This window comes from Toxotes jaculatrix, chromosome 2 (assembly GCF_017976425.1).
Source record: "Toxotes jaculatrix isolate fToxJac2 chromosome 2, fToxJac2.pri, whole genome shotgun sequence".
In the NCBI taxonomy this organism is placed as follows: Eukaryota; Metazoa; Chordata; class Actinopteri; family Toxotidae; genus Toxotes; species Toxotes jaculatrix.
Window position 1 is genome coordinate 5,537,358 of NC_054395.1, and position 23,403 is coordinate 5,560,760.

General features: G+C 40.9%; 1 protein-coding gene and 1 non-coding gene across 8 annotated transcripts in view; both read right to left on the bottom strand.

Annotated features, from left to right (window-relative positions):
* atp2b3b (ATPase plasma membrane Ca2+ transporting 3b) overlaps nucleotides 1–23,403 on the bottom strand; it is a 35,385-nt gene that overhangs the window by 10,849 nt on the left and 1,133 nt on the right. For 2 of the 7 annotated variants that reach the window (XM_041048912.1, XM_041048891.1), the window contains exons 2-21: nucleotides 20,728–20,925; nucleotides 18,964–19,221; nucleotides 18,285–18,410; nucleotides 17,037–17,162; nucleotides 14,887–14,928; nucleotides 14,517–14,681; nucleotides 13,983–14,054; nucleotides 13,678–13,820; nucleotides 11,528–11,660; nucleotides 10,365–10,474; nucleotides 10,036–10,170; nucleotides 8,638–8,744; nucleotides 8,433–8,508; nucleotides 6,469–6,627; nucleotides 6,165–6,344; nucleotides 5,282–5,369; nucleotides 5,090–5,196; nucleotides 4,468–4,659; nucleotides 3,095–3,308; nucleotides 2,576–2,787 (exon numbers count right to left, since the gene is read on the bottom strand). In XM_041048912.1, coding sequence (XP_040904846.1) covers nucleotides 2,576–2,787; nucleotides 3,095–3,308; nucleotides 4,468–4,659; nucleotides 5,090–5,196; nucleotides 5,282–5,369; nucleotides 6,165–6,344; nucleotides 6,469–6,627; nucleotides 8,433–8,508; nucleotides 8,638–8,744; nucleotides 10,036–10,170; nucleotides 10,365–10,474; nucleotides 11,528–11,660; nucleotides 13,678–13,820; nucleotides 13,983–14,054; nucleotides 14,517–14,681; nucleotides 14,887–14,928; nucleotides 17,037–17,162; nucleotides 18,285–18,410; nucleotides 18,964–19,221; nucleotides 20,728–20,925 — 2,843 coding nt within the window. Of the gene's footprint in view, nucleotides 1–2,575; nucleotides 2,788–3,094; nucleotides 3,309–4,467; nucleotides 4,660–5,089; nucleotides 5,197–5,281; nucleotides 5,370–6,164; nucleotides 6,345–6,468; nucleotides 6,628–8,432; nucleotides 8,509–8,637; nucleotides 8,745–10,035; nucleotides 10,171–10,364; nucleotides 10,475–11,527; nucleotides 11,661–13,677; nucleotides 13,821–13,982; nucleotides 14,055–14,516; nucleotides 14,682–14,886; nucleotides 14,929–15,285; nucleotides 15,343–17,024; nucleotides 17,163–18,284; nucleotides 18,411–18,963; nucleotides 19,222–20,727; nucleotides 20,926–23,403 lie in introns of all 7 variants that reach the window. The other 5 variants (XM_041048920.1, XM_041048898.1, XM_041048903.1 and 2 more) reach the window with 4 other exon arrangements.
* On the bottom strand, nucleotides 1,789–1,859 carry trnag-gcc. The gene has a single exon. It is a non-coding gene; the product is annotated as a tRNA-Gly (tRNA).

The window sequence follows — 23,403 nt, forward strand, 5'->3', positions numbered from 1 at the left end:
CTCACATGTGATTGGACTGACTTTGATTCTGAGCTGTCCATGGTGAGACAAACAATGTTATAACAGTGCAAAAAAATTACACTTTGATCAAAGTTACTTTCTGCTGCTTTATATGAAGCTTGATGTCCTCGTTTTACAAAGAATTTTAGACATAAAGATTAGGATCACTCTCCAGAGCCCTTCTCATACTGACTTAATCTATTTACCCGGAAATACAGCAAAAATTGTGTTATACTGTGGTGTTACTGTAATGCCTTAAAGTGAATTCAGAGCCAATCTGAACTGGGAACACATGGCCTCAGTCACATCAGTCACATCAATCAGAGCAATCATTCCACTCCAGCTTATGTCACTGTGTGTAAAACAGTACAGTAAGTGAATTTACAGAGCTAGTCTGAATTAGTAATGGGTCCCAGCCTTGCGGTCTATTTCCAGTCTGCATCTTTAAATGTGGACCACAGTAACACCATGTTCCTATAGGTCTGCTCGCCTCAGTGGATGTAGCGACAGAATCTTAAATAGCAACATGATCATTTACACCAGGAACAAGGCTCATCAGAGCGACACGATCATCTGGACACCGAACTGCACAGTCATAAATCTACAGTGTATCACATACAGTACAGTAATAATATCTTTCTGCAGGGAGGACAGATCCATCTTTCTTACTTATCTCTCCTTCCCTCTTTCACTTCTCTCAAGATGCCTCCAGTCTTCAGCTCTCTCTCATCTCCTCTTTTCAGAAATTTCTGTGAACTGTCTCTTTGTCTCTCTCACACTCCAAATCACTGCCATCCCCCTCCAGCTCTCTTTCTTCTCTTGTTTCTCCCCAGAGTAAGACCGAGCACTGAAGAGCTTTGGAAAATATCCTTCTTCTTCCTCTCTCTCCATCTCTCACTCTGTCATTGCTTGCTTGTCTGTGTTTTTTGTGTACTCACAGTTTCCTGCTCAGTGAAGCAAATTCACTTTAAGCCCGTTGAACAAACAGCCCTCCTGTGGTTGGTAAAGTTTGAAATCTTAAATCTGGACTTGGTATTACAGAGCAGAATCGGCCAACAGAGGCAAAAACAGGCCATGAAGGCCCAAAAATGATCACATTCATTTTCTATACTAATCCACATCTGTAGAAGACATTCAAGCTTGAATTGCTATAGTTATAGTTAATTTTTTTTTAGCTCATATGGACATTTACAACAAAAAAATTGACCTTACAGTTTTAAAATTACACGCCTCTGCCAAACTGTTGAGATGTTCATTAACAGTGAAAGTGCAATTTAACAATGTGTAAAGATTTCTCTACATTACTGGTTGTAATGGTCAATTTTTAGTTTTAATTCATCTCTGTTTACTGTTGAGGTATGGTGGTGTTGTGCTGGACTGCCTTGTATTGAAATGTGTTTCAAAATACTAGAAACACCTCTCAATATAACACAGCCAAGTTCAACACCACTACAATCTACAACCTTAGTAATAAACATACATATATTAGAAAAGTTACAAATTAGAAAAGTTTGCACAGCATGACAATGTTAAGTTTGGGTAAAAGGAAAAAAAAGTTTTTTCTAAGTTTTTTTAAAAACTGAGGACAAAGTGGGCAGACTGGGGAAATTACTCTCTGCATTTTACCCACACCAAGTGAACAAAACACACACACAAAGCATGCACATGCAGGCGGGGTGGAGGTGTGACCCTCTGATCTCAGGCCGATCCAAGGTTCGAAGTCCAGGGCCACAGTCTTTATTTGCTGCACCACGGCCGAAAACAACAACAACAACAAAAAAAACATGCTGCATTGGCCGGGAATCGAACCCGGGCCTCCCGCGTGGCAGGCGAGAATTCTACCACTGAACCACCAATGCTCACATATTAGTGTCATTGTGCAACACGGTTCACTACGGCCACGCTTAACATGGAATCGCAGCAATCTTACACATCAAAGTGTATTTTCAGGTAGTCTGGAGGACTACTAAGTGTGAGAAAAGACTGTATAAAGCCTTTAGTGTCTCCAGAGGGAACTGTGTGAAGTCTGATAAATGTCCTCGGTGAAGTTACTTGAGTCTAAAGACTAAAAGTTTGGAAAGTAAACAAAAAAAAACTGATGACAAAGTGGACAGACTTTTTTAGGGGTATTTATATTACTCTGTTCACTCAGTCCTCTGAAATTAAACAACAAAAGCACTATAAACACACCACATGCTGAGAGCCATTTAGTCACCACCTGAAAAAAATCTGGACTGGCTTTTGGGTCTAATATACTTCAGCTGAGCGAGACGCCCAGTCAGTTCCAGTTAAGTACATCTCATTTACAGATACCACAACTCAGGGGGCATTCAGCAGCCGAGTGGTTCAGGCTCACTGTAAAACAGAACTGCACTGTGCCCAGTTTGATTCCAGTCAGGGACGTTTGCTATGTCATTCTTCTCTCTCTCTCTCTCTCTCTCTCCCTCCACATTTCCTGTCTGTATCTCTACCATCAGTATAGACTAAAGGCAAAATGCCAAAAACTAATCCAAAAAACTCAAGACCAAATGTTCTCTCCCAGACAGCAGAGAAAACCATTAAAGGTTAAGCTTACCTGCACAGCAAATGTCCCCAGAACAATGGAACAGAAGATGGGGTTGGCAAATATGCCATCAAAGACGTTTCTCTCTCCGTGGATCTTGCGGGCGTTAATCTCGTTAAACAGCTGCATGAGGACGAAGGTGTTGAAGATGATGGTGTAGTGCTCAGAGGGAGGGGAGTGGAGTGGAGCGTTACGGCCACTGTCAATGTTAAACATGCGCTCGCCTGGAGGGTTAGGAGAGGAAGAGGGGTTGAGAGATGTGGAAAAAAGGAAAAATAAGCTTCAGCGTTGTTTACTAAGCGTGTTTGATCTGCTGCAGGACAAATAAACTTCTTAACACTGCAGCTGCTAAAAAAACAAATGTACCATTTTTTTCTTTTCTTGTTTTTCTTTTGGTTGAAAGTATGATGAAATAAAACCTGAACATCCTTTGATTCCACAATAAAGCTATTGATTGAAGCCAGTTATTTCAGATGAAATTGCATGCCTGGTTGTCTCTGCATCTGTGTGTGTGTGTCTGTGTGTGCGCACCTATGAACAGCAGGGTAAAGATGATGACCAGCTGGTACACTCCATGGCCCAGGATGTTCTTCATCATGGTCAGTGAGATGAGCGGGTTGTTCCGGCCGTAGGGTTTCCGTAGCAACAGGGCCTCAGTGGGGGGCTCGGTGGCCAGGGCCAGAGAAGCAAACGTGTCCATGATCAGATTCACCCACAGCATCTGCACTGCCTTCAGAGGGGAGTCCTGCAGAGAGATTTGCGACCGGAGGCCTGTGTCACGAACCATGTTCAGATGAGTCTGACTTCCCTAACCCTGAAACTGGTGATGTGAAAAGGCTGCTTCCCTCCCTTTTCACAAGAGTCCGTTCCAAACATTAACATTTGTTGTCCAGAGGATTCAGTGGAGGCACTGACCTTTTCCTTAAGACTACGATCTGAACAAAATACAGAATCCTAGAAAAAAAGCACTGCACACTCTATGGGATATAGTAAAACAGGAGTGAATTCTGGCACAGACTAGGTGGCAGTTCAGCTGTGAGGCTGCAGGTTTTAGCTGTTGTTTTTTTTTTTCAATTCTAAATGATTTTGTTGAAATTCTATTTTTCAGAGTCTGTCTTTTGTCTATGTTTCACTAATAATTGCATCAGTAAATGGCCCCTTTTTGCACGGACTCCTACCTATAGATCTACTTTTTCACTTTCGCTTTAAAGGTTTGAAGAGCCACACAACAGTTACTTTATGTGGGCTGGCAGCACCACATTTGGTGGCAGCGATGCAAGAAGTAAATGTTACATATTACTGATGATACTGCAGCAACCTACTTGCTACAGTATTTGTTAGAAGCTTTGTTTTACAGAGTGCAATACTGACTATATTCATTTCCATTATAGTTAATCAAAATTAACATTTGTCACATTAATTTTACAGCAGTATTTGTGTCTTTGCATGAGGTTGGGTCAGATACAAGTATGTGTCCGTTTTATGTTTTGTTTGATAGTGTCCTGGGTGGGGAGGAGATTATTTTAGAGCAGGAAAAATGACCCAGAAAAGGGGCAGATTTGCCTTTGTGTAAATGCTCTAATTTAAAAATCTTTTCCAATAAAAATATAGCGCAAAAATATTATTAATAACAATCATACACAGATAGTTATGTGCAAATAGATACTCCTTGCATAGGTGGATGTAAATGTGTTTCCATGTGTGTCAGTATGTCTGTGCTTACATTAGCTTGGTGTAAAAATGCATAAAAAGCATTTTAATAGTTGCTTTGTCTTAGCAGATATAGGGTGAGTGATGTTTACAGAGGTGACGTCTGTGTGTCTGTTGTGTGTGTGTGTGTTTGTGTGTGTGTGTGTAGGAATGCATGTGTGTCAGCATGTATGTTTATTAATAGATCTGTCTACCTGAGTGATGCAGGCCCCAGTGAAGGCCACTATGACAGCCACTACATTGACCGTGAGCTGGAACTGCAGGAACTTGGAAATGCTATCGTAGACATTTCGTCCCCACATCACCGCCTTGACAATGCTGCTGAAGTTGTCATCCGTCAGGATGATGTCAGATGCCTCTTTAGCCACGTCTGTCCCCGCAATACCCTGACAGAGATTGAGACAGAGTGAGGAAGAAACAGAGACTCATGACATGATTCATGCAAGCATTCAAGCATCCAAATTATTTTGGAGTGCTACTGTCTCAATATCGTGTTATCCTGCCTCCAAGCACTACCACTTGGCGTGAGTAAGAGCTGTGGCCAGTATTAAATGCACGCTATTCAAAAAAAAGCTTTTATTCCAAAACAAAAACAACATATTCATAGTTATTTAATATATCTGTTATTTATTTATTTATTTATAAGATTAAAACCCCTGCTGAAATATCCTTGAATGTATTAGTTATCTTAAGTTATTAATACATTTTTTTGTATTTGTTGAAAACATGGTGGGATAAGAGAGAATCCCATTTTTACTGCTGCACACAGGTGTTAACACCAAATAAACATTAATGGTGAGTAATATGTCAGGTTACCATGGCAAAGCCCACATCAGCCTTCTTCAAAGCTGGTCCGTCATTAGTTCCATCTCCTGTTACCGCGACAACCTGCCTCTGCTCTATGATGCTGCTGTCAATGATACCTGGACACAAACAGGAAGGAAAACTTGGCTCTAAGTGTGTGTGTGTGAATGAATGTATGTGCGTGTTTAGGTTAATAAATCTCACCTTTAACCAGTGTGTGTTTGTCGGTTGGTGAGGATCGAGCCAACACACGGAGTTTGGGCCAGATTTTGTCGATGCGTTCCTGCTCAATCTGTCAGTCAGATGGAGAGAAAAGGGGGGAAAGACTGCGTGATGATGAATAAACAATAGAGAAGCTATTAATTATTTCCTTGTTTCACTAGATGTCACTGTTGATTCAGTGTGTGTGTGTTAGGCAGATCTGACAGCACACAGGTGTGATGGAGGAAACATAATGTGTATCAGTCATTTTAAAGAAGCCTGGTTTCTTCTTCTGAAATGAGAGGATTTACAGATTTTCTTTGTCGTATATCAAAGTAAACTAAATATGTTTTTAATTTTAAGATGCCACCTTGGGCTCAAGGAAATTTTGGTAGGTATTTTACAAGCCATTTAATAGCCTCCCTGTAATGTGAGTTAGGAGCAACAGCCTTGTGTTTTTAGTGTTCATTATATGATGATTTAAAAGCTGCACTTTTTAATAAAGTGTTTCTGATGAGTTCTTCTGATAGAACAATTATAGCTTCACATGGGATGAACACATGTGTGTGTATGACACAATAAATAACACAACTAAGTAACTATAGCCCAGTCAGTGCTTGTGCATTTGTATGAAAAAACACAGGTTTGAGTATTGTTTTACAAAGAAAATGCATCAGTACTTGAACAGTACACATTCATTTTCAGTGTGCATTATGTGTACACCTCTGACTGACAGTAGAAATTAGAGGCTAGATCAAAGCACTTATGTCAATGGGATTTTGAAGTGGGTTCCTCTCACCATACATGTTTTGTTAAAACCAAACTTTATTTAGCACAGAAATAGAAAACTTTTCTTAAATGTGTTTTTAACAAGACCCCAACTCACCTCTCCTTTCTCGTTCCTGATTCGTCGGTTGAAGTCTTTGCCCTCTAGACAGATAAAGTCATCCCCAGGGTGGATGATGCCACATTTAGCAGCAATGGCCCTGGCTGTGTTAATGTTATCACCAGTCACCATTCGCACTGTGATGCCTGCACGCTGACACTTACGGATGGCCTCAGGCACCTTAGAGGGACAGGGAAATTTGTTCAAAATACAATACCAGTTATTTTTTAAATGCAGATTATGGATCACACAAATTCACAGTACCAGATGAAACCAAAAACGCACGCACACCACTGTACCCTACCTCAGGCCGCACTGGGTCCTCTATCCCAACCACAGTGATGCAGGTCAGCTCCGTCACTATTTCTGCCTCATTGTCCCACTCTGGCTCCGGATTAGATGGCAAGTCACGGTATGCAATGCAGATGGTCCTCAACCCCTCACATGCCATTGGCTCAATCACCTATTCATCAATCATCATTACAGCTCTGGTAAGAAAACCAGCCTACAAAATTAAACCAAATTCAAAATCACACCACAGACTGCTCAACTTACTCCCCAAATGTTATTTACAATCCAATATCTGACGCATAAAACTGGGTGTAGCTGCTAATACAGTCTGAAGTTTATGTCTCTGACACGGCTGCAGGGAAAAGACCTCCAGCCTACTGCAGACAGCAGAGGGAAAACAATGTGATGTAAAGGAGAGGTGACATAAGGCTGCCACAATGCAAACTGAACAACTGAGCTGGAATAAAGTTGTGTAAGGAGCAGAGTTATTTTTCTCACGGCACAAGCTGTGTTCATCAGTCAAATTCAGGCCAGTCAGCCTGTCAGTCAGTGAAATAATGCTCGCTCAGCCTGCACAGGCTAATCTACTGTATGTGGAACAAATACATGTGTTTTGCTGCTGAAGATTTTAGTTACAACTAGACTCATGTAGAGAAGCAGTTTTATGTAAAACAGATTTGGAGGATATATTGGAATTGGCAGACCATATATGTAAGTCTGCCAATGCTGATGCCATAGTTTTCGCTCACATTCTGTTCAGTAATATTTACAGTGTTTAGTGTGATTGCAACTGTGGTTGCTTATCTATAAAGTGTGAAAGATATTTTTGCTGTTGGATATTTAAGGTACAGTATAAGCAGACTGAATCAGTGAAGCAGCTTGTTTACAGAGTTTCAGCAGATTTCAGAAAGTAACATCATGAGAGATAAGCTAAGTAGCAGAGCCTGTACAGAGGATCTTTGTGACAGGACTCTGGGTGAATGTTATGATTATCATGACAGTTTCAGGATGTAATAACTTCATTTACAGCATCTTGTTACACACAATCTGTGAGTGTCTTCAGATGAACTAACAGCCTTTCAGTGACAGAGACACAGAATGGCTTATCTCAGATATGATCATCACTGATCATCAATGCAACGTCTCACTGAACGATTAGTACATCAGACACGAGGCAATAACTGGGGCATAAGAAAGCATTGAACAGAAAGCAACACACAGACGAAACCAGATGACATGATCTTATGTTCTGCAGCCATTACAACAATGATATCAGAACCATTTAAAAAAGGAATCATTTGATATTATATAATTTACTTCATATAATATACTTATTTGTAACTTTGTACTTATGCTATAATATAATATATAATATAATATAATACAATATAATATAATATAATATAATAATTGTTTTTGCTGAGGGTAAGATGAGAAGACTGATACCACTCTCATATCTGTATGCTAATACTCTATTTAACTGGTGTCAGCAGGTTAGCTTAGCATAAAGGCTGGAGGCAGGGGGAAACAGCTAACCCGGCTCCGACCACAGTCCAAAAGTACACCTACCAAATTGGTATTTCTAAAATAAAAATATATGAAATTACTGCGAGAACGATGTGAAACTGTGGGGGTCACTGGCAGCAATGAGCCTATAAAGGATCATCAGCTGAATCTGTAACAGCTCATTGACCACAACACTGTTCCGGTTCACTCTCATCGTAGAGTGGTAAGAGTGGTATCAATTTTCTCATCTAACTCTCTGCAAGAAAGTGTATAAGTGTATTTCCAAAAAACTACTCCATTGAGTATTTTTTGAGGCATGTTTGCCTTCATTAGACAGAGACTGCAGAGAGCAGTATAGAGAGATGGGGGATGACATAGCTCAGGAGACATGATGCCATCGTCCATTGTTAAATTTTAGAGTAACTGAAGATACTATTCTGCACATAGCAGCTTTAAATGATCACGTCTCACCTGTTTGACCATCTCATCTCTGTCACGTGGTCGGAAACTGCGTGGTTCTCCATTGGCATCTAGGATGTAGGAACACCTGGAGAGAGAGACAGAGCAGAAAATAGTGACAGAAAAAAAAGGTTCGCCTCTATTTATTCACATTACCTAATGTCATCAGGACAACTTGTTCCTCTGTCCACCTCCCCCATCCTCCCCTGTCACTCACTTCTTCAGCATGATTTCAGAAGCTCCTTTGCTGTAGAGGCGGAAGGAGCCGTCAGGCAGCTTGATCACTGTACTCATGGATTTACGCACTGAGTTGAATGTATACACCTGAGAGAGAGAGAGATGTAGAAAGACATAACCCTGACTAGAAACACAGCTCTGAGTGTGCTGGATGTTGTCCCTGAGGGTTTACACCCGCATCAATGTAATAAACGATGATGTCAGGCTCAGGATGCAGAATCATTGTGAAGCAACTGCAATCAGCTACACACTTATCATAGCTCATGTCTAACCAAGCCAGTTATGAATAAGTGATGATGTGAGTCTCAGTGTGTTGAGATCTGTTTTTAAGATAATGGAGTCCATTCTTAGACCTAGCTAAAAACAGATAGGGACTGAGAACAAGTATGACTGTGTATAATAATGTAAAACTCTATGTGACACCGTTTTGTAGGGAAAAGACAACTTTTTATTTTACCAGTGTTGAAGTTTTGAAGCATTAAAGTTTACCAAAGACCCTGTAAAATGGTGATCCATGGTGTACTGGGTACAATATGGCACAAAGCTATAGTGCGACAAAGGAATTTAGGATTTTATACAAGTAATTCAGTTGTTATTTTTTCCTTACATCAGCTACTGTAGATGTAATGCATGTTGTGACTCTGTTCATGGTATTACACAGAGACAGAGAGAGAGAGCCTGTAAATTCCTTCTTTTTCTACTCAGTGCAAATCTCTTCTTTTTAGACTCAACGTTTTGTTGTGATGTTGGTGCATATTATGCTGTCTTTCTCTGGGCGGGTACCGGGAGCATGTATGAGAGAAAGAGAGAGAGAGAGACCCTGTGACTGTTTTGTTTCTCTACAACTGCAGCAATGTTGTGCTGGTGCCATCTGTGGTGCCTTGCAATAAACTGCTGAAAGATAGCCCAGCGAGCGTGATCCTTGTCCACGATGAAACACAATGCAGATTATGACCTGCTACATCATCAAAAGTGCAACAGACTGCAATTGTGTATTCTGACCTACTTCAGGGTACCCTGAGTGTGCCAAGCTACCATTTGAGCTTCAAGCTGTCATTTCGAATGTGCCTGTGCAGAAAAGCATACTGCCAAAATATGGAGAGTTTTGCTGTACAGTTCTACTATGGCATTTTCTGTATTCATTTATTTATTCATTCATGTATGTTTTTCATTAATATATAGAAATGTCAACATATTGTAACATATTCTTAGAAACCTCCTGTGGCCACCTTACACATGCACATATGAACACATATAAATAAAGAGTGAAGGAGAAAATATTAATTCAAATAAAGTGTGACAAAGCCCTGTGTCAAGGCTGCAGTAGGTAAATTCTGTCTTGCTACACACAGACGACTACTCATGCATGTTTGCTTACCTTGTACAGTCTCTCCTCAGGGATCTGCTCTCTCACAGGGGTGTAGTCCTGCTGTAGGTCTAATACAAATCCCAGCAGGCCGCACTCCGTCTTGTTGCCCACCTGCTTGGCCAGACCCCCCTCCACATCAGGTGGCTGATGGACAGTACGATTGAAGCAAGTTGGGGTAGTAGATTAAAGAAGGCAGTGAGAGGATCAGAGAGGGAAAAATGAAAAGGAGACAGGAGATGGATGAGGCAAGAGGAAACCAAAAATAAATAAATAAAATGAATAAAGCCAGAGAATGACTTTCTGCAAAACAATGCCATCTCTGTTAGTGCATGACTCACTAAGATCTTGGAGGTGTAGGCGCTGTTGATGGCAATAGCATTGACTAATAGGTCCAGTGTCCGGGGGTTGATCTGTCCAGAGTCTGGGACCACACGGTGGTGCACATCACCTGGGCAACAACAATCTAACTTTAATACATATGAATAATAATCTCTGTACATTCAGCCTGCATGCTACCTTCACATCTGCTGCTGTTACCTCCATCATATATCTAATAATATGAACAGGGCATGATATTGATGAGTATATCTGGACAATTTTCTGTGTATTTAAGATAAGATAAGATAAACCTTTAATAGTCCCGCAATGGGGAAATTACACCGTTGCAGCAGCAAAGAGCAGATACAATAAGAACTCAGACTATATAGATATTTATATATATATAAAGACTCCAAGAAAAATTTACTTATTAGAGAAAAATAATTTATTTTAATTTATTCTCCCATCTGTAGACCCGACAATGAAAATAACGAGTGATAAACAAAAGGCTTCTCTGCCATAAAATAGAAGTTTATTTCTATTGGTTACAGTGGTGATTGTTAGTGATATAATGATCTTGATCTGAGTTTTTGGGGAGCCATGTAGTACAGCATTATGTAGTACATTTTTGACAGCACATAATGGGACACTCCACCAATTTTACACATGAAGTTAAGTTCCTATAGCCCTAATGTCATTAGGGCCATCTCATCTTAGGCTTAGCGACTACAAATTTATAGCAGCACTGATGCCACTGCCACAAGATGGTACTGAACTGCATTACAAGAAGTGTAGGACACAGTATTTTTCATGTTCGACCCATACTAGGGACTAAAAGTGCAATTCTACATTGCTTAAGTAACCATTTGATCCTCTGTGGATGGAGAGGGATTTCCTACAATTAAAAATGACTGCACTAACTAATAACAGCAACAATTATACTATTTATTATACAAATATAAAATTGTGCATCATCTGCAGAACAATGATAACTAACATTGTAATGCCACTGAGTGGGAGCATGAAAAAAAAAAAACAGAACCAGGCCAAGTTTTTTTTTTTCTTTTTTTAGAAATGCAGTTGTCACTGTTAATTATCTGAGATACATTCCAGTGCAGTGAGAATGGTTAATTCATGAATTTTATTTCATTATAATTTATGAATTTCTTTGCTTGTTGCTCACCTATATAGGTCTGCACCACAGTCATGCGGTTGGTGGTGAGGGTGCCGGTCTTGTCGGAGCAGATGGCCGTGGCATTGCCCATGGTCTCGCAAGCATCCAGGTGGCGTACAAGGTTGTTGTCTTTCATCATTTTCTACATATCAGAGAGTGATGGAGAGCAGAGGGATGTGAGAGGGGTGGAAGAAAGGGTGGGGGGTGGGAGTTAAAGATGATGGATAGAAGGGGGACAGAAGGACAGTGGCAGACAGAAATGGATTGATGAAGGGAAGGAGAGAGGGAGGCAGGGAAAATTCAGAATCTGTTCACTTCAATGAAAATTTAGATGATTTACATGAAACATGATACTTTTTTTACACTCAAGATATATTTAAAGAAAAAAATGTTGTGCCTGTAGTGTTGTGCAGCAGCCTATTACACACTGTACATGCAGTAAATGAGGAAAATAACCATACATAACACTGATGCAAATGAATGTCATTAATTAGTAACTGTTTTCATTGAAGACCAGTGGATTTATACACAACCTTATCCAGTATCTTTTCTGAAAATAGCTGCACACTCTGATCTTGAATCTGGATGATACTGCATTTGAAACTGATTCATTCAACATTTCAGTTCTAGTCTTATTAGATCTAAGTGCTGCCTTTCACATAGTCGACTATATAATACTACTGGACAGACTGGAAATCTGGGCTGGGAGCTCAGGCGTAGGGCTATGGTGATTCAAGTCACATCCTCAGGACAGGAACTATTTTGCTTCAGTTGGTAATTATACATCCCCACATTATCAAACATGATGTGTGGGGGTTCCCCAAGGCTCAATTGTTAGATCTCTTCCATTTAATATTTACATGCTTCCATTAGGACACATTATACAAAACAATAACAGCAACTATCATGATTATGCAAGAAACATCTACATTTACCTTGCTCTTTATCTAAATGCAGACACAACTGATAACATTTGGCTTAGGACCAAAATACATCTTTTACTGTGTGAACCCTCTCAACCTCTCAAGTCATCAGGTTACTGCAACAAACTTCCAGAGGATATCAGACACCGGGCTTATTTTCTGCGCTGCCTTTGACTGAATCTTACAATACTTTCCAGAAAGGACACCGAAGTAAGAACAAAGTTTGTAATGTTGACTGAATGACCGGAAGACTGATTTAGCCAATGTGACTATCCACAAGTGTGGTCATACTAGGTTGCCCCCTAAAGATATTAGCAGCGACAGACTGAAATTTCTTAGTCAGAAAATCCTCCAGTGACCTATAACACACACAGCTGTGCAGTTTAAGAGTTTGGAAAAAACAGTGCAATCAAGGGCATAGGGGTTGGTTTCATAACTGTCGGGGGACACACACACACAATGAAGTTGGGGGCCTTAGATTCAAAAAAGTGCATTTATATACATTTTTTATAAATCTAAGAAATACAAAATGATGAAATTTACTTTTTTAATCATATTTAGTTCAATTTTTTTTTTTAATTCTATAAAAACTGCTGGATTATTAACTCTCTAAACCCCACTTAAAATCATATTTAGTGAGCTCTGCCTTCAGAGAATGTTACCTCTAACGTCAGATACCAATCTGGATTCTAAAAGCTGCTGGTAGAAAACCCATCACTACATAGTGCTATGGCCATAAATACCTACAACTGATGATTGCACTGACATTATTCATGATATCTTAGAAACTGAGAATTTTTTCTATTAGACTGCAACAGGACTGAAACAAGTTTTTCAAAATAAAGGAAATCGTCATCATCATTGGTTTAACGTAATCTTCCTGCTTTTTTAAATGAACTGAAAATTATTAAGTTACACCTGTTTATATTTATTAAGTTCTATTCTTATCATGAACCTTGTTCTCTATATCTGTATTTTTTAGTTATTTTATGGGTTCTTTGCATGATATACTTACCTTTGAGCAGAGCCAGGCTGTTTCAGTCTTTGTGCTAATCTAAGTTAGCCAACAGACCCACATCAGCCTTCTGATTCCTCTCTTAAAAGTCTATATTACTTAAGTCTGGTTGTTGCACACCTCCTTCACCTGGCTGTTTCCAACATGGCCTCCCTGCACAGTGTTATATATTATATATTTCCATTTGATCAGCATTCATTAAACTGGAGGGATGGGTCTACCTTGACAGAGTAAGCCAGAGAAATGGTGACAGCAAGAGGTAAGCCTTCTGGGACAGCCACCACCAGCACAGTGACTCCAATGATGAAGAATTTGACAAAGTACTGGATGTAGACCGGAGTACACTCTGTCAGCCAAGCGCGACCTGCAACACACACCACACTGCATATTAAGGCCAAACAAATAGTCTGCTTTAAAGAGGGAGTCACAAACAGAGCAGAGTGGTAAACATTTAACACAACAGGAAAAGACTGATGTGAGGAAAACATGCCAGAAATCAAGAATTGTGTGTTTGTTGGGAACAGACCTTCGACGACAAACGTGTTGATGACAAAGTAGAGCACCAGAATGATGACGGTGATGGCTGACATCACCAAACCTGTAGGGAGATTCAAAGAAGGGACAATTTATCAGAGTGTCACTCCATCAGCCGCCTGATCTGACTTTACTGTATGTGTCTGTTTTTTATTTTAGGTCTGAGGTAATGTATGGCCAGTGAATGAAGAACAAAGCTGTGCGTCATTATTCACTTCACTCCTGTACCTGTGTGATCACAGTCTATCACAGTTGATACTGTAGAACCTGAGAATATCACCCTCTACATGACTGTTATCCAGCATTAATAAAACACAGTTCATATGTAAGTATGAGGAGTTGCAGCTTGGGTGCAAAGTTTCACACAACTCCAACAATTCATTTCTTGTATTCAGGAAGAACCTTGCTGCACTGGGACTGACGACTACACAATCTACTCAGTGCGTTGATTTCAAGTGTGGAAAGTTCCTAAACAACTGCTAACAGAGTGTGAAGCCTGCCCCGTTCACGTATGACGTTCCATTACCTGCTTTGCCGATTTGAACAGCCAGTTTGGTAAGCTTGCCCTGCAACACACTCTTCTCTTTCTTTGGAACGTTGGTCTTCTTCTTCTCTCTGTCCTCTACCTCCCCTCCCTCTGCACTCTTCAAGGGTTGCATCTCCATGGCAACGCCCCCATCCTGCTTCTTGGCTGCAACATACACAAAACATATACACTCTTTTCAGCACAGCACTTGAAGGTGGAGAAGGCTCATCCCATATCCAAACCAAGCTTTAAACACACACACACACACGCACACACACACACACACACACACACACACACACACACACACACACACACACACACACACACACACACACACACACACACACACAATATCATCAGCTCTTACCTTTGTTCTGATTGTTCTCCACAGCTCCGTCCGGTTGTTTTCCTGAGAGAAAAGGAGGGTGAGTTAGACAGAGGTAGACATGAGGATGAGGGAACAGGAAGACAAACTGTTAGGAAAAAGTAGAGTTCACATTGCCAAGGACACTGACATCAACAGTTCATATTTCTGATCTCAGGACAGCCAAAGACACACTTCCAGAAACAAAAAAGCACAAAGAAACAATACCGAAGGGAAGAGTAATAAAGGTACACACATCTTCATACACTGGGTCAAGAGACTGAGAGACATTTTTATATCTATAAGTCCATAATAGGTCACTGTCACTTTACTGCACTGTGTACTGGGGTCCATTCATTGGCTGAGGAAAGGAGCAGGGCAGACAACTTTATGCTCACATACCATTGGTGACTGTGTTGTGACTGGCATCTGTAGAGATGAGCAACTGAGTACTGTCCTCTGGTGGGGGGATGTGTGAGGAAAGAAGGTTTTGGGGGCACATGAGAGGATTTGGCAAAAAGGACAAACAAAAGAGGGCAAAAAGGGAAGAATAAAAAACTCAAGTAGTGAATGTGTTTGTACGCACGACTGAACCAGTAGAATGTTTGTAGATGACTATATAGAATAAGAAATAAAATGAATATAACCTCAATTTCAAAATGAGAGACAGATCAAAGAGAAAAGTAAACAGCCCCATAGCAAACCCACATTGCATGAGGAAAAACTAACAAGTTATGGCATTTGTGGAAGTCTTATGAATAATGCATTAACTCCAGTAAATGACTGTCTGAATGATCCAACCCACAAAGGCTACACTGAGTGCAATACATCCTAGTATGCAACTAACACTTTGAAAACAGACTGAGGACGACAAGAGATAAAACTATTTTTTTCATAAAAGAGGCATCATCAGCTAATTTGTTTCTGTCTATTTCTTCGTTCCAGGATGCCACACATATTTTCTCTTTTTTTTTTTTTTTATTATGCCTACAATGCTACACACATTCCCCTGCAGAAGTGAGAACTGCAGTGGCAGAAGCATGGATGAGTGCACCGGTAATGATATTAACCTTAAGTGCTTCTGAAAGTATGTGTAACCTCTGTTGTTGTCTGCAGCTCTGCTCTGACTGCAGGGCCCTTCCAAAACAAATTTGAGCATAGACTAATGCTTCATGCATTGACAAACCAACACTCTTCCCTGAATCTCCCCAGCTCCCTCACTCTCCCCTGCTCTCTCAATAATTGATTCAATCTGCAGCCTCTCTCTCTCTCAGATTAAGGGAAGGAAGGAGAAACAGGGGAGGGCATCGGCAGAGACAGGAAAGTGAAAGAGAGCACGGGAGTGGGGTAAACAAGAGAGCAAGCCAGAGAAACAGAAAAAGATGGATAAGCAGAGAGTGAGGACATAAGAGTGTGTGACAGTGAAGGGGAACGAGGAAAACAGGGAGCAGAGAGAGGGATGGAGAGGATGTGGGCTGAATTATCTATGAGTTTAAACTGCTGTGTTTCCTGCTGAAGTTCTTATCTGAAATCAGTTAGGCACCCAACTAACTATACACACACCTACACACGCATCCTGCAGTGTGTGAGCATGAACAGATTATGTGACAATGGAGCCCTGGGCACAGACATGTTAAAGCCCCCACCACTCCCACATAAAAGCAAACAAGCCCCCTCAGACTGAAGGAGACACAAAACAAGTACTTATAGGGTTTTTTTTGCATCTCTTTGTGTTCGTTTTGCATTTCATTCTAGTCATTTAATTAACTTTCCAGCAAGAATTATTAACAATCACTTCAAACGGAGGCCCCTGACCCCTTGAACACCTGAACACCTAATGTGTGAGTACACATTAACTGACTCAAGATCAGTTTGAAGTATTCATCCATGGAGACGGTAGCGATGTAAGAGATTGTCTTGTTAGCATCTGTCTACTTCTTCTATTGGTTTTCATGTTTCAAGAACATAACCACTTGTGCTTCTGGTGTATCACTAAATATTAAGTCTGTTCATCTTGTTATATGAGCTGACAAAACTACAGAAAGCTGCAGCGTATCTCCAACAAAAATATCACAATCTTTCACTCATTATAGTCCAAAACACCATTTCTGTATGATTTAGCATCTCTCCTCTGGTTCCACTCTTCCACTCACCTTTCTTCTCCTTCCCATCTTCCTCCATCTCTCCAGCACCCAGTAGGGTGAAGATGATGCCCGTCTGCGAGTTGACACCTACAGCTGTCACCAGCATCCTGCCCGAGCCCTCCATCACATGGGTACCTTAACATCCAATCAGATTACTGGTTTAGTTAAATCAAGAAACCTGTGGTGCTTGCAAAGGCGCACCCCCAAGTGGACACCACAAATAGGAAACAACAAGGTGTGATCTTGCTAATTTTTGTAAGCTTCTTTATAAGGTTCATTCTCAGTGAATGATAGATTTTAGTGGACAGGTCAAAACCATGTTCTGGACCTGACCTGACCTGCCCCAATCTAGGGGCAGTACACACAACACTGATGTATTATCACCTTAAAAAGATGCTAACAGTTGTTGTGAATCTGGCCACCTAGGAATAGGACTTGGTTTTAGGGTTCAGGTTAGCATTAGGTTTAAGCGAGAGTTGGGGTTATGTGTGTAAGTGTACCATCATGGCAAAAAGTGAGATCTACAACAGAGGTGGATTATAGTATATGTCTGCCTGTCTGTGGTCAGATTTTGTCACTGTGCAAGATGCAGTCATGAAACTTTATAGGTGTGTCGCTGAGATCAAAATGAAGGCTGAGTTCAAAGATGGCTGTGGGCCGACTCATGAGTACTGAGGACTCATGGATCGGAACATCAACATGTTGAAGGGCACCACGGTTGGTGTGATTCCATCACAACATGATCTCTAGCTCAACAGTGTGATCATTTTGGACGATGTAGTCTGTAGTGCTGTTGAACTGCATTGCATCATGTTGGCAGGTGTGTTCATATTGGTTTTAACTAGGTGTTCCTAATACACTGACAAGTTAGTGTATTTTTCTATTGCTTCAAGTATCCTGCACTACATGGTGCTTAGCACATCCAGGCCACAGAACAACAGGATGAACATCACATCATGAATTCAAGATCAATACAAGAGGTACAGTTTATATAAGGAAAATGTTATGAAGGATACTGTGAAGGAGTAATCTGTCTTAACCGACATACATTTCCCATAAAGCTCACTATTCATAAATCTGTAATATGAAATCTTGAGTTCAACTCAACATCAATAAGTAGTATTTATTTGGTATACTTACCTGTCAGGTATTTTTGTTATTATATACACCAATCAGATTGTCAGGGTGGCCTGATGATATCCTCCAAGTAGTCCCGGCTTTGTGGCAGAAACAAAATTCAAAAACATGAAAACTAACCTGAGAGCAGCATTGGGTCCTTATCCACAGACTTGCGTACATGGTCAGACTCTCCTGTGAGAGAGCTCTCATCTATCTTCAGATCATTTCCTTGAATCAGGATACCATCAGCTGGCAGCAGGTCCCCTGAACAGAGACGTGCACAGATCAGTATTTTATTCACCTTGTAGTTTATGTCCTTTTTGTTAGGGACATGTCAATGCATGGGTGCCTAAAAAAGACATGGTAGGTGATACATACCACTACATTTTACAGAGAATAGCAGTGCAAGTATAGCAGATATATTAACAATATGTTTGCCAAGAGTCAGAGAAGAAGATAAATACCACTCAAGCTTATGATAAATGTGAAGTGACATATGGCCATGAGATGATTAGCTTAGCTTAGAATAAAGACTGGATGGAGGGAGAACAGTTGGCATGGCTCTGGCTAGCTGTTTCCCCCTGTTTCCAGTCTTTATGCTAAGATAAGCTAATGACCTGCTGGCTCTCGTCTAGTAGTCTTGTGGTGGGCATTGTTAAATTGTTTTTGTTTTTTTTTAGGTAGTCTATTGGGTGTACAATTAATTATTCAGTTAGAAACAAAATATAAACAGATTAAATGAAAGTAAAAATATTTGTAGGTCGCTTTATTATTTGTTTTTTATTAATATAATAAGCATTTGCAATGGTCTCCTCACCATATTTGACCTGGGCCATGTCCCCCACCACCATGTCAGCCACAGGGATCTGTATGACATTTCCTTTCCGCACGACAGTGAACTTCTGCTCTTGCTCAATCCGACTCTGTAGACCCCGGAACTGCTTTTCTTTAGACCAGTCATTAAACGCCGTCACCAGGACGACACACACGACAGACAGCAGGATGGCCGCACCCTCTATCCAGCCAGTGTCACCCTCGCCTTCATCCTCTCCACCCGCTGCCACATTCCCACATGCTGGAGAGGGAGACATGACATCACAACTGAATCTAATTAAGTTATCAAATATAAGACGGAAAGCGAAATCAAAGAAAACAAAACAGCTTCCTACTGGTGAGCCACGGTGAGACATTTAGGTTTGACCTAAAACAAATAACATGGCTGACTGCAGAGTTTGTGTTTATCCTATAACTTACTACCTTTAACAAATTTAAAAAAGGAAAAAAAAAAGGTTCTTGACATTCAATACATGACTACAAATACTTATGTTGCACCACCATACCTAATGAAATTAATGTGAGGAAAGTTTACGTGTGTTGTTGTTATCTAGAGTGCACTATGTGGTTTCAGACAGAGCCGCAGTGTCCCATATTTTCTCTTTCTGTCAGCTGAGCCCACTTCCTCCCTATCATCATGACCTGTCACAGTGGTAAACAGACCCAGAAAGCTAATGGCAACAATTTGGTAATCCCTTTCACTTTTTGTCTCACAGGCTTTTGTCTATTGTTTTAGTTTTCTCTTATCTGGTGCATTTTCACCTTTTAACCATGAAACCAATAAAGATGATTAGATCATTACACAGCAGATCTTTCTGAGTTACCCAAACACCAAGAAAAAAAATATATACGTGTGTGTGTGTGTGTGCATGTGTAATTAACATCGTCTCCAGAAAATTGATCTCTAAAATGAGAATCGCGTTTCTTTTGATGGAAATACTTTTCTATTTGTAAATTTGTAAATGTCATTTGACAATCAGTTGAGTGTCACTCAGTGTAAGAGTGAAATCAGACATAAGAGTACAATGTCAGCTCAGCTGCACCACATTCTTTGATAAAACTCTGTTCTTCTCTCAGCTGTTGTTTAGGTATGACCACTTACAGATGCAAATGTTTTTAGATATTGCTGTGGAATTGATCATACTGAGAAAGTTTGCTGATTTAATAATTCTTGTGAAGGTTAAATCTTGCAAATGATAGTTTGACCAAATTATCTTAGCTCAAGGTCCACTTACCAGCTTTTTTCAGTGGTATCGTATCAGCAGGTTGGATTTGGGCAGATTTTGTCATTTGTGGTTAACGGTTCAGTAGGTGGGTGTTGAGCTAAGATTTTTTGTGAATTAATGACTCTTTTCCACTTGTGTTACTGATACACAGCATCATCACGTAACTGGCACGCACTGGCAAAATGCTGAGCAAACTTTGCCCAGGCTCATTTTAGCACTGTTTCATCACTCTCCCTTGTCTTTAGCTCTCACCTCGTTCTGTGGAGAGCCAAAGGTGTTTTTCAACCTCCTGAATGTGGTTCTTCTCTTCCTACAGCCTTAGCTTCCTCTACGTCTCATTCCTGCTCTCCTCTTTAACCAAGATACTGGTGATAAGACAATACTGTATGCTGATGGTGATTCATCTTCTTCCTCACTTCTAAGTCTCTCCCCTTCTTTTTCTCTCCAACTCTAACCTCCACCTCTTTTTCACATTGAGCTTCACCCTTAAATGATCCATCCCAACCCCCCTCCGTCCTCACATTCGGTTTCCTTTCCGGGAGGCTGGTAGAAAGAGAGGCCGAGGGAGATGATGGCTGCAGCCTCCAAGATGATGAGTGTGACGTCCTGTAAGGCCTCCCACACAAGCTCCAGGAAAGTCTTGGGTTTCTTCGGGGGGATGAAGTTTTGGCCGAATGTCTGGTGTCGACGCTCCAGGTCCGCCGGGTCTCCACTGAGACCTGGAACATGGAGCGGGAGGTCGAGACAATGAGAGACACACGTAGAAAAAGATGAGTGACTATAAAGGTGGAGCAAATTTCTGTGCTAACACCTTTGTGGAATTATACAAGTGCAGATAAAATTCAATTTAGCAGGTAGACACAGGTGACACACTACACACATGCAAAATCAAAACAAAAAAGCTGAAATCTATGAGACAAACTTTCACTATCCAGTAAAATATTTTAAAACACATAAAGTCAAATCTGTGAATTGTGGCAGCTAACTCAGCCCTCCTCTCCCCTTCAGCCTCACCCCTAAGTGATTTAGTTTCCATGGTGACCAGGATATCAGGTCCAGGGCTTCCTGTCTCTAACAGGTTTCTGCCCAGCAACAGGTGATGTCATTCTTTCGGTGTAATAGGTCTGAAGCAGAGCTTTTTTTTTCTTTCTTTTTTTTTGTGATTGGCTGTCAGGGAGGGGAACGGGAATTTGTATGTATCTTTGCGTCAGTTTGCCTGTGCGTGCGTGCGTGTGTGTGTGTTTAGAGACATCCTAGTCCAATGTGCTTGCTGCAGGGAGTCATATGTAGCCCCCAGCTTTGCCAAAGAGTTGTGTAGCAATATGATGCTCAACAGGGTTCAGGCCAAGGCGAGGCAGAGAGAGACAGAGAGAGAGAAAACAGGTGACCTTATGCTGAGTAATCACAGCGAGCTGTATCCTCCTTTCATTAGTCCATCCCTCTCTCCCTCCCTTTCTTTCTCATCCACTCATCCATCCCTCCATTCTTCCCCTCCTCTTCCTCCTCTTCCACAGCCTCTCTCATCTCTTTTGCTCCCTCTCTCAATCTCCCCTTGATGTGTCCTTGACAATGCGGCAAGCTGTTCCAGCTTTCCCTCCTCACCCCTCACCCCCCATCACCACACACACACTTTTTCCTCTCACTCCCTCTTCCTCATGCTCACAGTTTCTCCTCCTCCTCCTTTCTTTCTCTTCAGTGTGGATACAGTGGTCTCATACTGCAGTGCTGGGGTATCCATAGGTGTGTTTATGTGCGTATGTGTGTGTGAGACTGAGAGAGAGGCCATTCTGTATCGGTTTAACCCCCCACTCTGCACTGTGTATCACATTACTGATGATGTTGACCATCAACTGCATCATAATGTGTATGCATGAGGTAGTTTACCCCAGTGTGTGTGTGTGTGTCATACAGTATTGGTGTAGCCCTTATTATCCCATATTTTCCCACCTGATCAGCCAGTTCACGTTCCTCCTCTGTGATCAGTTTTATTGCAGTCGTACTAAGCTTTTTTGGAGCTGTCAAACTCAGATCTGGAGCAGAAAATATCTTGAGCTGTGAGCTCTGAATGATCGGTCACAAGTTTGAGTGGTGTTTCGAGTAATGGCATTAAGGTTCTACAAGGTGGGAAACATCTTCCTTCCTCTGTGTTTCTCACATAAGAAGACACCGTATGTCATTTGTGAAAGTCAGCGCAGTGCGAAAGTGTGTGGAGGACAGCGTTTGTGTGTGTGTGTTTGTGTGTTGTTTGCCAACTGCACTTTGTAGGGACAAGTGCAGATACATGACTCTCTCTGAGTGTGTGTGTGTGTGTGTGTGTGTGTGTGTGTGTGTGTGTGTGTGTGTGTGTGTGTGTGTGTGTGTGTGTGTGTGCGCGCTGGGTTTGTTGGGACCTGCTGCACTGATTCCTGACCGGCTCACAGTATCAAATTAGCAACACTCAACACAGAGATACTGTAACTCAACACCCACCAACTCTCACTTTTTCTCCATCTCTCTCTCTCTCTGCTTTGCTTACACTTGAACACACACACACACACACACACACCTCTTTCTCCATTCACCCCTCTCTGTTCCTCACCATCTCCATCTCACAGTTCCCAGTCATCTTTCTCTCTCTTGCTGACTTTCCCAGCCAACTTCTCTCTGCTGTTGTGTTGCTAGGTTACAAACTAGTTGAAGGAGTGGGCGTCGTGTGGTACCACACCCCTGTTACAACATGCAAGTGTGCGCATGAACACACACACACTGAAGACACAAAGACTCACATTCTTCCCTTAACAGTCACTACAAATCTTTGATTGACATAATAATATTAACTTGTTATATTGTGTGTGTGTGTGCAGGTGGATTTCATTTAATTAAATTACAGTTCATTTACATTTTGTTAAATTTCTTTTTCTTATTTGAAGTTATTGCTGTCAACAGTTAGTTGATTAATCAATTGATCAAATGACAAGATCAATGGACTCATTTATGTATTAAGCAAAGACACAAAGCATTCAGTAATTTCAAGACACACTTTGGGCTCTGGTCAGTTTTAACAGACATGGATTTTTATTAGAGCAGCAACAACTGATAATTTTCACTTTAGATTAAACTGTTAATCTTTATGATTCATGGTCTTTACATTGCCAGAAAATACTGGAAAATCCTTAATATAAATAATGATTTAGAGTAACAATTAGCTAAGTAATTCA